This window comes from Strongylocentrotus purpuratus, unplaced genomic scaffold (assembly GCF_000002235.5).
Source record: "Strongylocentrotus purpuratus isolate Spur 01 unplaced genomic scaffold, Spur_5.0 spur5_scaffold_17, whole genome shotgun sequence".
NCBI lineage: Eukaryota > Metazoa > Echinodermata > Echinoidea > Camarodonta > Strongylocentrotidae > Strongylocentrotus > Strongylocentrotus purpuratus.
In genome coordinates, this window is record NW_022145602.1 from 19,503,164 (window position 1) to 19,518,896 (window position 15,733).

The 15,733-nt window shown below is 38.3% G+C and overlaps 1 protein-coding gene across 1 annotated transcript in view; it reads left to right on the forward strand.

The window, feature by feature from the left end:
* Positions 1-9,911: 9,911 nt before the first annotated feature.
* LOC100893999 overlaps positions 9,912-15,733 on the forward strand; it is a 32,585-nt gene continuing 26,763 nt past the window's right edge. The window contains exon 1 of the mRNA XM_003725674.3: positions 9,912-10,875. Coding sequence (XP_003725722.2) covers positions 10,797-10,875 — 79 coding nt within the window. The 5' untranslated portion in view covers positions 9,912-10,796. The remainder of the gene's footprint in view (positions 10,876-15,733) is intronic.

The window sequence follows — 15,733 nt, forward strand, 5'->3', positions numbered from 1 at the left end:
TACTCATTCTTATTATGCAAGTGTGGATGTACATCAGTTAAGACATGTTCCCTGAAAAGCATGGCTCTTCAAATGCCTTCATATTCTAAATGCATGTAACATCGTAAAAATCGGGGGCCGGCTTTTTACGCCACGTGTTCGTGTAGTCCCATATACATCTTTCTGTGCAAGTGTGTGTAACTGTACCAAGACTTGGCCACATTTCTTATCATTTTGATGATTCCAGAACCTTGCAATACACACAAATTCTTATATGCTAGATGATCAACCTTTTCTGGTCGGTTCCACACCGTTTCTTTCACCATGCAATCGCATGACTAGAACTCAATTTCATCTTTAAACACTTTTTTTAGGTTGTATTTCCCATGTTAATAATTCGTATACTACACGTCTAACCGTAAACTCTAGACGAATATAAATGGTTATCAAAGGATCGTCCCGTACCAGACTACATGGCAAATACGATTGTAGACATAGTCAACTGTTATTTGTTGTCGGCAAAATATCCAGACATCTTTACAAAGCGCATGAACGTGATGATTTCAGCATTCTCTCTTATCTTCCGAAGTCACAGACTAGATGCATGATTTATTACCAGAGAACAGACAGTAGCAAATCAGTGTACATGACTTTTGTATATTTAAAAAATCATGGAGCCAAAATGAGGGGATTTTTTTTTAGGGATAATATTTGACCTTCTTGAGATCTCCTTTCACTGTTGTTAAAGAATATAGAATTAATTAATGACGGAACTTATAACCGAACTTACTGTTCAATTTGAAAGAAATGTGCAAGACGCACGTAATACATACAGAAAATTGGAAATAATAACAAATTGGAAGAGACTTGAAGGCTACGTCTTGGTCTTCTTTGAAGAAATGGAAATTGGGGCGAGAGGTGATGAATGTAGACTCAAGGCTTTAGGTGTTATGTGTGAATGCGAGGTCAGATTCGGGGTAATGATTGATGGGCATGAGCAAAGCAAACTCTTCTGGCATCTTTTGTTATTTGCTATGGTTGGAAGGATTAATATTGGAAAAGAGCGCAACATGTATTTAGAATAGTAAGATAAGAACATGGAAGAACATTACTTCTACTTCTACTTCTACGACGATACTCAGCAGGATCCATAAGTCAGGATGTAAAGTGCTGAGGAATAAACTATCAGACTCACATTATAAACATTACAGACTCACTTAAAGGTACTATGTCCCATTTGCAGGCGAAAAAAATGAAAAGGTTAAATTCCAACTGCATTTGAAAGATAATACTAATTTAGAACTTCCCTAAAAAAGGTGGGGCTTGGAAATGTCTTCAAGTGGGAAAATAACGACTATTAGTTGACAAATCGACTTTAGGGCTATAGAGCCCAAAAGTAATAGTCTTGATTTTCAGACAATTGTACCGAATGGTCATACGTTTTATGCTGCGAAAAGATTCAATCAGTTTAATCTTGGCCATCACAAGAAGTGGGTTATTGATGTAGACAAATGCTCATGTACCCTTTACAAGTCTTTTCATGTATGTTATTACCAAAGAAGAAAAAAAAAGCCAGTCAGTCACTCAATAGTGTCTAACAGTGAAGTCTAGCAAGTAAACGGGTTTCCTTGCATAATTTGAATATGAGGACACTGCTAATGTATAAATTTCACAGATAGGAAATACATTCCGTATTCATAATTCCTGCAAAGTTCTACGGAATTTGAGGTTGGCTGCAAAAGGGACATAGTACCTTTAACTTATTATTTGATCAACATTTTACCCAGGCTTCTCACAATTTATCTTACATGTTTAAATTATGAGTTGTTAATGCTGATATGTATTCTGCTATTAAATATTCCATGATTTCCATTTATTATTGAATCTTTGTATTGTTTCTTACGTTTTGTATTCTATGATGCATCGCACAAACCTGCCTTGAACCCGAATAGGTCCATTCATTAGAGCACTTTGCAAATGTTTGTTTTGCTAAACTTTCTTTTGAAGTATGAAAATAGTTAATTCAACCATTAAAGACTGCAATTTATTCTGATACCTTCTGCTTTATAGATGTGATTGGCACACAGCGAGTCACGTGATATCGATTGCGAGGATTGAAATCCTTATACTTTCCTGGCCAGTCACATTGGGTGGTTATAATGACCAGCTGGTCATTACAAATGAATATATTTTTAATCAATGCATGCATGTCGCCCTCTTGAGGACTGTATGTCACCAATTACATTTTCTTGTTTTTATAACTTTTCTGTTTTTTACATAAATATCATTGTTGAACATTATATTTGTACTATTCAACTGTATTTCTTCCATGTCTTAGTAAACAATAGAAATAGAATGAATAAGACAGTGCGATCACGTAAACGAGTTATTTTCCCATGTTGATAGTCCAGTACCAAATAATCAAGCAAAACCCGAGCCAGATGCAAATAAGGGTAAACCTAATGACAATAGTTAACAACATATTGTCTTTTGTCATGAGTTTATTCTCTTCTTTATTCTTCTTCATGTATTAATTTTAAAAAAATTCGAATGTTTCCTTTTTTTGTCTTGACAATATTTCAGCAACGAATCGAGAGTTTGGGTAGACATCTTGAATGTGGGATAGCAATAAATCCTTGGCAAACGACGTATTGCAAAAGATTGTCAGGATAATAAGGACCAGAATGTTACCACTAGACATACTACTAGATGTACTGCTAAACTACTACCAAATTTATTTACCCGCCGGTACTAATGGTCATTTATTTGCCGAACACCGTCTGGATGCCATGGAGGGACACAATAACTTTTCCCCCCTCCAATACGTTAGGAAATATTTAGCGGCGAATCAGCCAGCCAGTTAATAAGGGGGGGGGGGGGGGGGGTAAAGGCACTATTTTTTTTCTTCAATATTTGTTTGCCAATTCGTGAGATTCTGTATACAAAATCGTTGCTCCCTGGTGGTCCCCCTTCTTTTCTGAACATTGGGGGGGGGGGGGACATTTGATATGATGTCCCCTTTGGAAAAATCGTGGGGGGGGGGGGACGTGTCCCTTTGTCCCCCCGGATTGACACTTAAGCATTTAACGCTAACAACGCTAAAAGAACAAAGTACTACAGCGACGTTCATTGTCTTCAAAATATTCAAAAAGCATTGTAGAGACGTTGAACAAATAAGAATGAGAATAGGTCTTCGTTAACCGCTAGAATATTCCTTTCATCTATGCCTCTCTGCTTAATCATCCGAACAGTGCAACCAACCGCGTGTAATTCAGCTGTAAAACGAATCATTGGTTGGGTGGTTACGTTATATACACGGCCTTTCGTGAAATGAACGCGGAAGATCATGTAAAGACGGTTCATAGATTTGCCCAGGGGCGGAGATCTCCCCCCCGGAAAAAAATGAAAAAGTGCATTAAAAAAAAATGTACAGCAAATACTGACTGAAGACTGCAACACACTTTTAGGCTCTGGAGGGCCCAAGAATGCAGCGTTTAGACTAATGAAAAATGCAAAAATCTTCTCGCTCGGTCGCTACACTCCCTCGCATAATATCCTTCAAAATGTGCAAGTAAATAATGTAGATCTGTATTCCGTTGGTATCACGTAAGCACAGTTAACACTGTATGTATGCCCAAGCTCCCTACTTACTAAAATGTACCTATGTGATATTTACAACCCTTCGGATTGCACACTAATTATCGGTAAAGTAAAAGTGAAGTGTGAAAAAAAGTTTAATGTTTTTTTATACTACAGTTTTGCTAAGGAATGTATTTTTTTGATCAATCCTTCACAAATCTGTGAGGAGGTAGTCACTTCCGTTACCTCCGCCCCTCTCGTTCACTATGCTCCCTGGACAAAGGCACGTTCATTTCCCCAATCATATTGCTACAGAAGTCCGGGGTTCATGCCTTGTGACGCTACATACAAGAGCACCACAATGTTGTTAATTGTTGTTGTCAAAATGTTTTGACTTGCACTAGATTAGGATTACGTGCTCAATCTTGTAATTGAAAAAAAAAAACTGAAAAAAATCTTGGACCCAACAGGATCTACCAGGTGCAAGCCATACATGTCTTAACAACAATTGAAACTCCTCTCAGGAAGCCTAATATTATTTTGTTGTGTTTATTAAAATAGCTTTGTAGAGATGATGAACAAATACAATTAATACAACGTCGTTATCGTGAGAATGTTCAATGCTATCTCTCTCGGTTTAATTCAAGCGAACAGTGGAATCATGCAAGTGGAATCAACTGTAAAACGAATTTATCTCGAGTCCCGAAATATTAAATTGCTCATCCATTTCATGGATGTATTAAAGGGCGATGGCGAATAATTGTTGCTTAAAGATAAACTTTAGCACTGTTAATGCGATTGCATTGTGAAAGAAAAGGTGTGGAAAGGATCAGAAACAGTTGATCATGTAGCATATAAGTATTGGTGTGCACTGCAAGGTTCTGGAGTCATCAAAATCATAATAAATTTGACCGAGTTTTGGTAAAGTAACAAGCACTCACATAGAAAGCTATATATGGGACACCACACATGGTGTCGGGGCTAGTACTACCTTGATTTCCTTGTCTTTCAATGCTCATTACTCAGCCAGTACACGTTTTCTTCCAAAATTGTTTGGCACATGTCATTTATTTGTAATCTTGAACATTCAGTTTAAGTTTCGTTTAATTCTGTGAGAATTATTTTTTTTTTTTACCAGTACTGGAGTTTATCTTTAACATCAGCAACAATCATCGTTAAGATTCCTTTTAGGCCATAAAGCTAGAAAAAACTTTGATCGACAAAAATGATTTTGTCTTGAACACGTTTAGAAAACATTGGAAAAGAATGAATAAGACATACATGTGATCTTGGCAGCTGAGGATGACGCACTTGATTAGAGTTTGACGAAAACGAGTGCGAAATGATGAAATTGATTCGACAAAGTTCCAAAAATGAACGAACAAGGACGTAATTGACTATGAGATGTGCAAAATTAGGAATGTCCGGGACGAAAGTGAACAAAAATGTATGACATTGATTGAAAAGGTGTTAAAATGGACGAGGAATCTTAATATACATGGTTGTTAATCCTGAAAATATTAACTAAGAACTCTTTCCCTCTTTGCTAAATCCTCCGAACACAAGTTAGGAATATTTTAGAACGAATTTCCCTTCATTATGAACGTTGAAGAGAATTTAGATACTAGAAGGGTAAGAGCATTGACATATTTACCAGCTTCTGAATATCCAGATAACATTATAGAGCACTGTGGTATATTGGTGAGGACTCTTGACTCTCATACAAAAGGTTCGTTCTGTATCAGTGCTACTGGTTACATCCTTGGGCAAGGTGTTTTGGCCACATATTAGGGACTTTTAGATTTGCGTGGACTGATACGTGTGACGTCCAGTCAAGGCAGTGCATTAAAAGGACGTCGATCGTAGCAAATCCCATTGTCTTCGTGCGAATCTAAAAGTCCCTATTCCTTCTCGACCCAGGTGTAGCCTACTTGGTAACGATGGAGTATAATAACAATTGCAAGGCCCGCAGAAAGAGCAGTATTAATAATGATGTGACTATACCCTTGGTAAAGTAGACAACATGTTCACATGATCACAATTGTCTGTTTATTTTGCAGGCAAGAGTCGGGAACAATAATAGCGACTGATCAATAGCGCATGTAGATATATCACTCGGTATGAAAACAGAGTATGATATTATCATTGCATCGTGTTTTTCATGTGATATTGACCCATCCTAGATTTCACTGATAAGGCAAGTATATACAGTGTAAGAAAATATCAATCTAGTCTCTTGTCGTGAAGAATTTACAAAGATATCGGACAACGTTTCTACATGCAAACGTTTTATTCTCCCCGATTAATTTCACGTTGTGGCAACCAAAGACAATTCTAACGTTACTGAAAATCAACGAATCATAATTCCTGTCTAATCTTCTTTCTATATAAAGGATCCCTTGATATAAATTAGAAATATTGGAATTCACTCTCGAAAGAGTATTTGAAACCACCACTTTGTGTAGATTCCACTTCAATTCGGAGGGAAGCCAACACTATAACAAAGTGATCCCTAATTATGAGTCCTGAAAGAGTGAATAGCCACCCCATATCATAGTTGTATCAAAGAGCAGCAATGGCAAACGATTGTTGCTCAAATTCAGCAACAACCGTTGTTAAGATTTTTTTTTCCTAAATATTATACCACATTATAATCAAGGACATTTATGGCCGGAGAATGATGCGTGATTCTTGTGTGTAATTGTCTTCTCAGTGACTATTTACATTTATTTTGTCAGCATCTGCGTCAAGTCAAGTACCAATATTGCTCGTGTTGTACAATGGTATTAAAATAATAATTCGTTTTTATATAGCGCTTAATACGAATGTCTCTAAGCGCTTTACACATATTACCCCGGTCATTGGATTCAGTGCTTGCCCGCACACACTGTTTGCACAATCTCCACTCCCTGGGGAGCATTCCAGCCATGCGTTACTTGACGGGTACCGGGTACCCATTTAACGCATGGGTGGAGAGTAGCAAGTGCAGGTTAATATCTTGCCAAAGGATATTAATGCCGTGTCGGAATTCGAACCCATGACCTTCGCATTTCCAGTCAAGCTCCTTAAACCACTCGACCACGACACTCCCGATATTAGATTACGACGTTAACCAACACTTCGTACATCAGATAGCGGTATATACGGAAGTACTCAAAACGTGATTACGTGAGTAATCGTTACAAGCCCTTTAAAGATACAATGACCCTTTTGCAGCCAACATCAAATTCTGTAGAACTTTGCAGGAATTATGAATTATGTCATGTATGTCCTATCTGTGAACTGTAAATGTTAGCAGTGTCCTAATATATTATATTCAAATTATGCAAGGAAACCCGTTTACTTGTAAGACTACACTGTCAGACTCTATTGAGTGACTGACTGGCTTTTTTGTTCTTGTTTGGTAATAATATACATAAGATGAGCTGTAAAGAGTACAAAGTATTTGTCTACATCAATAACCCACTTCTTGTAATGGCTAAAATTAAAGTGATTCAATTTTTGTGCAGCATAAAACGTACGGCCATTCGGCACAATGGTCTGTAAATCAGACTATTACTTACTGGCTCTATAGCTGTTAAGTCGATTCAACATCTAATAGTCGACTTAAAGACATTTTCAAGCCCCCAATGTTTAGGAAAGTTCTTAATTAGTTTCATCTTTCAAATGCCGTTGGAATTTAACCTTTTAATTTTTTGACCTACTTTAAGACTCAGTTTAATTTTCGCTATGTATTGTGAGCGTGGATCAATTTCATGCTTGAATTGTGCTATGAATGCAGCGTAATGCGATATAAATCACTGATGATGAAAAGACACCTCGTTAAAAATGCCTGTGATGGATTAGAAACATTCTCCAGAGTTGTGTAAGGTTTTTCTTTTCAATCTCATTCCGAATCTCATGTTGTCAATTGTTGGAACCCTTCGACTTTAAACAGCATTATGAATTCTTCTTCTTCCATACAGAGTATTATCGTATTGTAGAGACGATGAACAAACACAAATGATAATACATCGTCGTTATCATGCGAATGTTCAATGCTATCTCTCTCTGTTAGTTTATGCGAAGAGTAGAATCAACCAAGTGGAATCAACTGTAAAACGAATGCATCTCGAGTCCCGAAATATTAAATTGCCAATCCATGTCATGGATGTATTAAAGAGTAGTAATGACGAATAATTGTTGCTTAAATTCAGCATTGTTAAGACTTCTTTTAGGACATTAAGCTAGATAAAACTTGGTCGACAAAAATGACGATGTATTGAACACTTTTAGAAAACATTGGAAATAGAATGAATAGACATAGATGTGATCACGGCAGCCGAGGACGCCGAACTTGATTTGACTTTGACAAAATCGGATGCGAAATGATGAAAACGATTCGACAAAGTTACAAAAATGAATGACCAAGGACGAAATTGACTATTAAATGTGCAAGATTAGGAATGTCCGGGACGAAAGTGAATGAAAAGGTATCAAATTGATTGGAAAAGTGTTAAAATGGACGAGAAAATCTTAATAAACATGGTCGTCAATCCTGAAAATATTTACTAAGAACTCTTTCCCTCTTTGCTAAATCCTCCGAACACAAGTTAGGAATATTTTAGAACAAAATTCCCTTCATTATGAACGTTGAAGAGAATTTAGATACTAGAAGGGTAAGATCATTGACATATTTACCAGCTTCTGAATATCCAGATAACATTATAGAGCACTGTGGTATATTGGTGAGGACTCTTGACTCTCATACAAAACGTTGGTTCTGTATCAGTGCTACTGGTTACATCCTTGGGCAAGGTGTTTTGGCCACATATTAGGGACTTTTAGATTTGCGTGGGCTGATACGTGTGACGTCCATTCAAGGCAGTGCATTAAAAGGACGTCGATCGTAGCAAATCCCATTGTCTTCGTGCGAATCTAAAAGTCCCTATTCCTTCTCGACCCAGGTGTAGCCTACTTGGTAACGATGGAGTAATAACAATTGCAAGGCCCGCAGAAAGAGCAGTATTAATAATGATGTGACTATACCCTTGGTAAAGTAGACAACATGTTCACATGATCACAATTGTCTGTTTATTTTGCAGGCAAGAGTCGGGAACAATAATAGCGACTGATCAATAGCGCATGTAGATATATCAGTATCGGTATGAAAACAGAGTATGATATTATCATTGCATCGTGTTTTTCATGTGATATTGACCCATCCTAGATTTCACTGATAAGGCAAGCATATACAGACATTTTCAAGCCCCCAATGTTTAGGAAAGTTCTAAATTAGTTTCATCTTTCAAATGCCGTTGGAATTTAACCTTTTAATTTTTTGGCCTACCTTGAGACTCAGTTTAATTTTCGCTATGTATTGTGAGCGTGCAACAATTTCATGCCTGAGTTGTGCTATGAATGCAGCGTTATGCGATATAAATCACTGATGATGAAAAGACACCTCGTTAAACATGCATGCGATTGATTAGAAACATTCTCCAGAGTTGTGTAAGGTTTTTCTTTTCAATCTCATTCCGAATCTCATATTGTCAATTGTTGGAACCCTTCGACTTTAAACAGCATTATGAATTCTTCTTCTTCCATTTTGAGTACATACCTCTTTACAGAGTGTTATCGTACTGTACTGGGGAGTGCAGGTAGACCACTACACCGGGGTTCCCCCTATACTCATATACGAATAGTGCAAAGGTAGTGAATGTGACCATACTTAAACCTAAAAATGAGAGGGAGCGAGAGAAAAAGGAAAATGCTTCGAAACTGAATCCAGACAACATACTACAGTTTATATCATGTTATATTACGGCCCGACCCCCCCCCCCCCCCCCCCCCCCCACTCAGAGGTCGGAATGACCGCATGCGTGTTGCCAAAATGTCCGGTAAAGGGGTACTTTTCGTGCGACAAAGTCCGGCCCGAGAATTGTAAAAAAAAAAGGGTGTATTTGATTTGACTTTTCACCCGGAGATTTCTTTAAAAAGGGGGTGTTTTTCTTTTTTTCTCTCATATCTTTAGACTCCTGAGAAATTTAGGGGGGTACATTGAGCATTTTTCCTGATTTAGGGGGGTCTCCAAGGCAGGAAAAGCCCGCGAAAAGCCCGCGAAAGGGGGGTTGGGAAATGTTGGCAGTCCTCAGATAGGGGGTGCTTTCAAAAAGAGGGTACGAGCATATGCGTACCCTAAATAACACTGAGTTGGGGGGGGGGGGGGGGGCGGGTATTACGGCCATACATGTAATGCAAGGCAAGCGAATCAGTGGCTGAGCGATTTTACTCAAATAGACTACGAAACTTTAGAGACCTGCTATATATAAAGACAAGCGGGTCCCAATTCCGATCATTTATAACATCAGTCGCCGCAGTGAATGAACGGAAACTTGCAACTGAAACTGTAACTCCACTTCGAAGTTATATCAATGTGTATTATCTCATGCTTCAAGTTGATAAGGATGAGTGGATAAAGAAGAATAGATTATTTTATCTCTTTCTGTATGTTCTAAATAGTGAAAACTTTGACAAAGGAGCTCGTGGGCGAACCACTCGGAGTTGCTCGCATTCTTACCGGTGGTTAGGTGGTACATGTATACCTGTACAGCAAGTCGAGCGCACAACGGGCAGAGATCACGCCACACTGCACTGCTTGGAATCTCCTGCCTGCGAGAGCTAGAAGTTACCATTTTAATTTAATCAAAGAGCTGAGTGAAGAAAGTTTATATATTTTATGGCAATTTTAGTAAAATGTTCTTATTCTTTTTTTAATGTAAACGTGACGCTGTGAGTTTAGCAAGATTAAGTTTGCCTGTACAAGGTGTGCGTCTAAATTCACACTGCATGTACTCTCATCCAAGGAGTCGTTTTTCAGAAGTGTGTACGCTATCGTCACTCGTGGAACTCGTAAGGTCGTCGATCAATTCAATGCATGTTTGTTATACAAGAAATCGTGAATTCTCTTCATAATTCTACGAGTTTCTTTTGCATGAAGTCGCATCTTTTCAACGACATACCGAAGTGTCTGCTTTCGAATTTGCTTGACTTAGAACAAAGTCTGATTTCTCCTGCTTTCATCCAGCTACCCGAAAGAGTTGTAACATTTTTAGCCTCACCTTAAATTTGGACATCTATTTCTTTAGCCATTGCTGTGATTTATAAAGACATAGAAAGATCAGAGCTGTCGGTTTGGATTCTAAGCCACCTTGAAGTTTTATTTTGGACAAATATATTTGAAGTCGAAGAAACAGAAAATGGCAACATCGTCGATAGCCGTTGTTGTAATCCTCTTCGTGGTCGTATGCCAACTCGGGACAGTTCACTCATCAGGAGGTAAGTCAACTCTTTCCAGTTTTATCTCTCTCAAATCTCACATTTGTACTAGTAGTACTATATATCAACGGCTCAACCATACCATATTATATATATATATAGTCATAGTTATATCAATTTCCCGTCATGATAAAGAGAGCAATATTGTGCATATCTTTTTGTTTTAGTATATACTTTAAAAAGAGAGCCACAAAGGCGCTAGAGTCATGTGTATTAACGCCTTTCTTGCTCTTTGCAAACGGATATTCTTTATTTTATTAATACGTCATGCTAGTACAATTGCAAAGTTGATCAGCTCAATACTTACATCTTAAATAAAAACTATCAAATATACTTAGAAAGGGCGGATGGTCAAGCGTCGACTAAGTGGTTAATGGTGTGAATATCACTCTTCAACTCTTTTTAATCATGTTAATATGTCATGATAACATATGAATTTATCTTTTTTAAAAAGAAAACGCGCATTTCATCGGAGGGATATCAGTTACGTCATTTTGTAGTAAAAATACTGATAAATGAAAGGGCTGTCAACCTGCCGGCACCTGTATGTCATTTATTATTGCTTATGAATAGATTGGTTGTTGAGTACAAGGTAATCGTCTTACTCTAAACCTTTTTGTCTGTACGTGTATCCTTGTTGCACTCTCAATACTGACATGTTTTAAAGAATAACCCTGAATTAAACGGGAGAATGTTCGTCGTTGCAGACATGTGGACTCGCAAAACGTTATTAACGGTATTTGTCAACCTTCACTGTTATAAGATACATATAAATCATGGCTCGGAATTGCTGGGTTGGATTCGGTGTGGAGTCGGTCTCGCGGTGTGACTGAGGTGTTTTATACATTCCTCAATCACACAAACGAAACCGAGAACAGTCCGACTGAAGACCGTGTGGACTGTGGAGTCGGTCTTTCGGTGTGACTGAGGTGTTTAATACATACCTCAATCACACAAACGAAACCAACAACAGTCCGATAGCAGACCGTGTGGACTGTGGAGTCGGTCTTACGGTGTGACTGAGGTGTTTAATACATACCTCAATCACACAAACGAAACCAGGAACAGTCCGATAGCAGACCGTGCGGACTGTGGAGTCGGTCTTTCGGTGTGACTGAGGTGTTTTATACAAACTTCAATCACACAAACGAAACCAAGAACAGTCCGATAGCAGACCGTGTGGACTGTGGAGTCCGTCTTACGGTGTGACTGAGGTGTTTTATACATACCTCAATCACACAAACGAAACCAAGAACAGACCGACTGCAGACCGTGTGGACTGTGGAGTCGGTCTTTCGGTGTGACTGAGGGGTTTTATACAAACCTCAATCACACAAACGAAACCAAGAACAGTCCGATAGCAGACCGTGTGGACTGTGGAGTCGGTCTTTCGGTGTGACTGAGGTGTTTTATACAAACCTCAATCACACAAACGAAACCAAGAACAGTCCTACTGCAGACCGAACAAACAATGACATTACCCCCCCCCCCCCCCCCGAATGATCGAAGATTCGGCGGTTTGGGGTCGATGTGGGGTCGGTTTGGCGGTCTGTCTGAGGTATCAACCACTCGTCGTATTCAAGCTGAATACATCAGCCGCAAACTCAACTGGATTCTGGAACAACTGAAGAAGAACAAAAGATTATGTATTCTTCCAGGACAGTATAATTTCAGCAACCTCTAAACAAAATGTTTTAGGGGCCAGAACCCATATTCATAAAATCTTACCAAGCTAGTTGTCAACTCAATACATAGGCTATTGTAGTTGACAATAGGGCTTAGTAAGGTTTTTTGTATATCGGCACTTGGCTCTACATTACTTGCATGTGCAATATCAGAAGGTATAAAGTGACGCAAAATCTAGGTTGAAGGTCTTAATGTTAGTCAGGATTCAATCATTTTATAAAACATTGTTTCTTAGAGAGCGCGTTATCAGACACAGACCAAAGCGTATTTCATTATTACCCTTACCTTTGAATTCAGTGACTATTATGCACTATACAATGCACACCCTCCACTCTATTGGGAGCATTTTATCCTGTTGCCTTTACGGACAATGCACATGTATGCTAATAATAAAAGCTTTACCAATACCATGCAGGAACGTTTTGACATTATTTAATCCTAACTGGCGTTGCATGCCTTCGTCCTAAGCCTCATTGAGCCACTTAATCATCCTTAAAGAGAAAATAAACCACAGTGAAAAATTATTGTCGGGTTATAAGAATAATGATAATAATGTTGGCTTCTTATAAAGTGCAACAGCTCCGCCAGGCATGACTCTCATGGCGCCTCACATACAAATACGAAAACAAAAGAAGGTACAATATATCTATACAACAAACTCGGTAACAAAAATCCTGGATTTAGCTCATACTGCAATCATAATTTAACCTTTAGGTCAATCAGGAATCCCATGACTTTTACAAGCCGATCGCCAGTCTGATTATCAAGATAATTACGATTGGAAATCGAAATTTCATTTTTCCTTTTCCTAACGTGTTTTTTTGTCACATTACAGTCTGTTGAGGAAATGAGTATGGTAATACCGGTCACTCAAAGATTGTTACTTTTTTGAGGCACTTGATGATCATTTTGAGGCGCAATTTTGTTTGGGCTTCAATATTACATCATATCACAGACACTGATAACACGTTGGGCCGTGCATCTCAGATTTAACATTGTTAAATGATGCCTTTCCATATTGAACTTAAAACATTAAACTATAAAGAGCATATTATCAAACACAGAATCATGAATAGAACTCACTTTTCATCAAGTTTATGACGAAAGTTTGTTATTTTGGAGGGGTATATTTGTAGACAAAGTTCATACTAAGCCCAAGTTTGCGAACAACTATACAAATTGTCCAGCAAGCAAGATATCAAGCTGAAGAAAAAGGTTTTCAAAGTGCATAGAACTGGCAACAAACAATTAGGACAAAAATTGAGTTCTGGTGGGGGTTTTGGAATCATCACATTGATAAAAAAATAAATCAGTCGTTCTAACATGTATGCGTACTTTACACTGGAATTGGTAGATGGGACTACACACAATAATGTGGTATGAGTCCTGCGCGACTGTCTGGTCCGAACTTGTAACCGTTTCTTGTTATATTTAAGCTATTGTTCATTTGAAGAGCACTTCTTTCTTGGGGTTATTTCTACAATTATATTTTTCCGCGCATGAAAAAGAACGAGAAATATCACGAATTATTGGTCCATATTTCCAAGAATCAACTTTCTCTTAAAAAACTTGTTGACGGAAATTATTGAGGCATAGGTTAATTCTATTCTGACTTTACTAACGTCCCCTGAGCAATATAAAATGCTTTTACCCATCCCAAATGTTAAAAGGCGCCATTTCATGTTCTGACGGTTCACCCGATCTTGCGTGAAATTTGGGAAGGATAAAACCTAAGCCTGACGACAGCATGCATAGATGCATTTAAAATGTTTAATGAACGAGGTTCATTTAGATGACATTTCCCCCTTTTATTTACAGGAATTGCCGTTGGCGCCGAGAACATAATGTAAACCTAGCATTGAATATAAGGGCGCACAAAAGTAATTTATCCACTCCCAATGCATGCCAATGAGGCGTAGGAAAAAATACGTGTAATGGATATGAAGTCATTAGAGAAATTATAAACTCGATTATTCTCTTGCGTTTTAAGAACGTTAACATGTTCAATGATGTTTTATAGCAATAGGCTTCTAGATTTTAGCCTTGGGCTGAGGTTAGCTTTTTTTGACAGGAATCATTATTTCAGTGTTTTTCCACTGTTTCAGGCTGTTGGTGAAAGTTGTTGAAGACTTCTATGTATTTGACGCAGTTAGTTTAAACACCATCGCAAAGGCTTTCAATACACTATCAAACTCATGTACGGATTACATGGTAACCTATTTGTAACTTTTCACATTTCGATAGGCGATGATCAAGGCCGCTGAAATTGGATAAAGGTAAATATTCTCCCAAACCTTTTCCCCTATAAACTCTTTGCTAAATTTAAATGACGAAGAATCATGTGTGGCGATTGATGCCATGGATTTGGAATTCGGGCATTGGTATGTTCGCAGTGGTAGGCGTACATCGGTATTAGGGACTTTTAGATTTGCGTGGACTTAAACGTGTGACGTCCATGCAAGGCAGTGTATTAAAAGGACGTCGATCGTAGCAATCCACGTTGTCGTTGTGCAAATCTAAAAGTCCCTAGTGATTGCTTCTTGACCAGAACTTGCGGATAAAACCATGGACCTATACTAAGTAGGTCCATGATAAAACACCCACTGATCAGTTCTTCTCATGCGTGCAAGCTTCATTCACTCGACTCGCAAGGCTGTAGCAAAGTGTATCCAGGCATATGATTGACGTGTATGCCTAATAATGGTGTAATTATTGATAAGTGCTTCAGGATCCTCGGTTCTTGCGCACGAAAAGGCGAAACTGAAAAGGATATTTAGACGTAGACATAGAACAATCAGACCATGTAATTCATAATTGACCAACCTCAACCCCCTTCCCTACTGACCTTGCCCTTGACCATTTTGACCTTGGGTGTTTTGATGGTTTACCTGATTGCTAAGAAAACATCTCTCAATTCCTTCACAAAAATATCTAAAAACTCACCTCTTCTGTTAACAATATCATCGTAAAGCGCATTTGAACATGTAACTGGAAAATGTGCTATATAAATACATTATTATATATTAAGGTATTATCATGATGATTATTACTTTTATGTGTATACTTGACGAGCTTGTACGTGATCAACCAGTAGACTGTACGTGATCAACCAGTGGACTGATGCCTTTAGGTCACCTCCGAGGGACTTAGTAGGTCTAACGAGGCAGTTGCG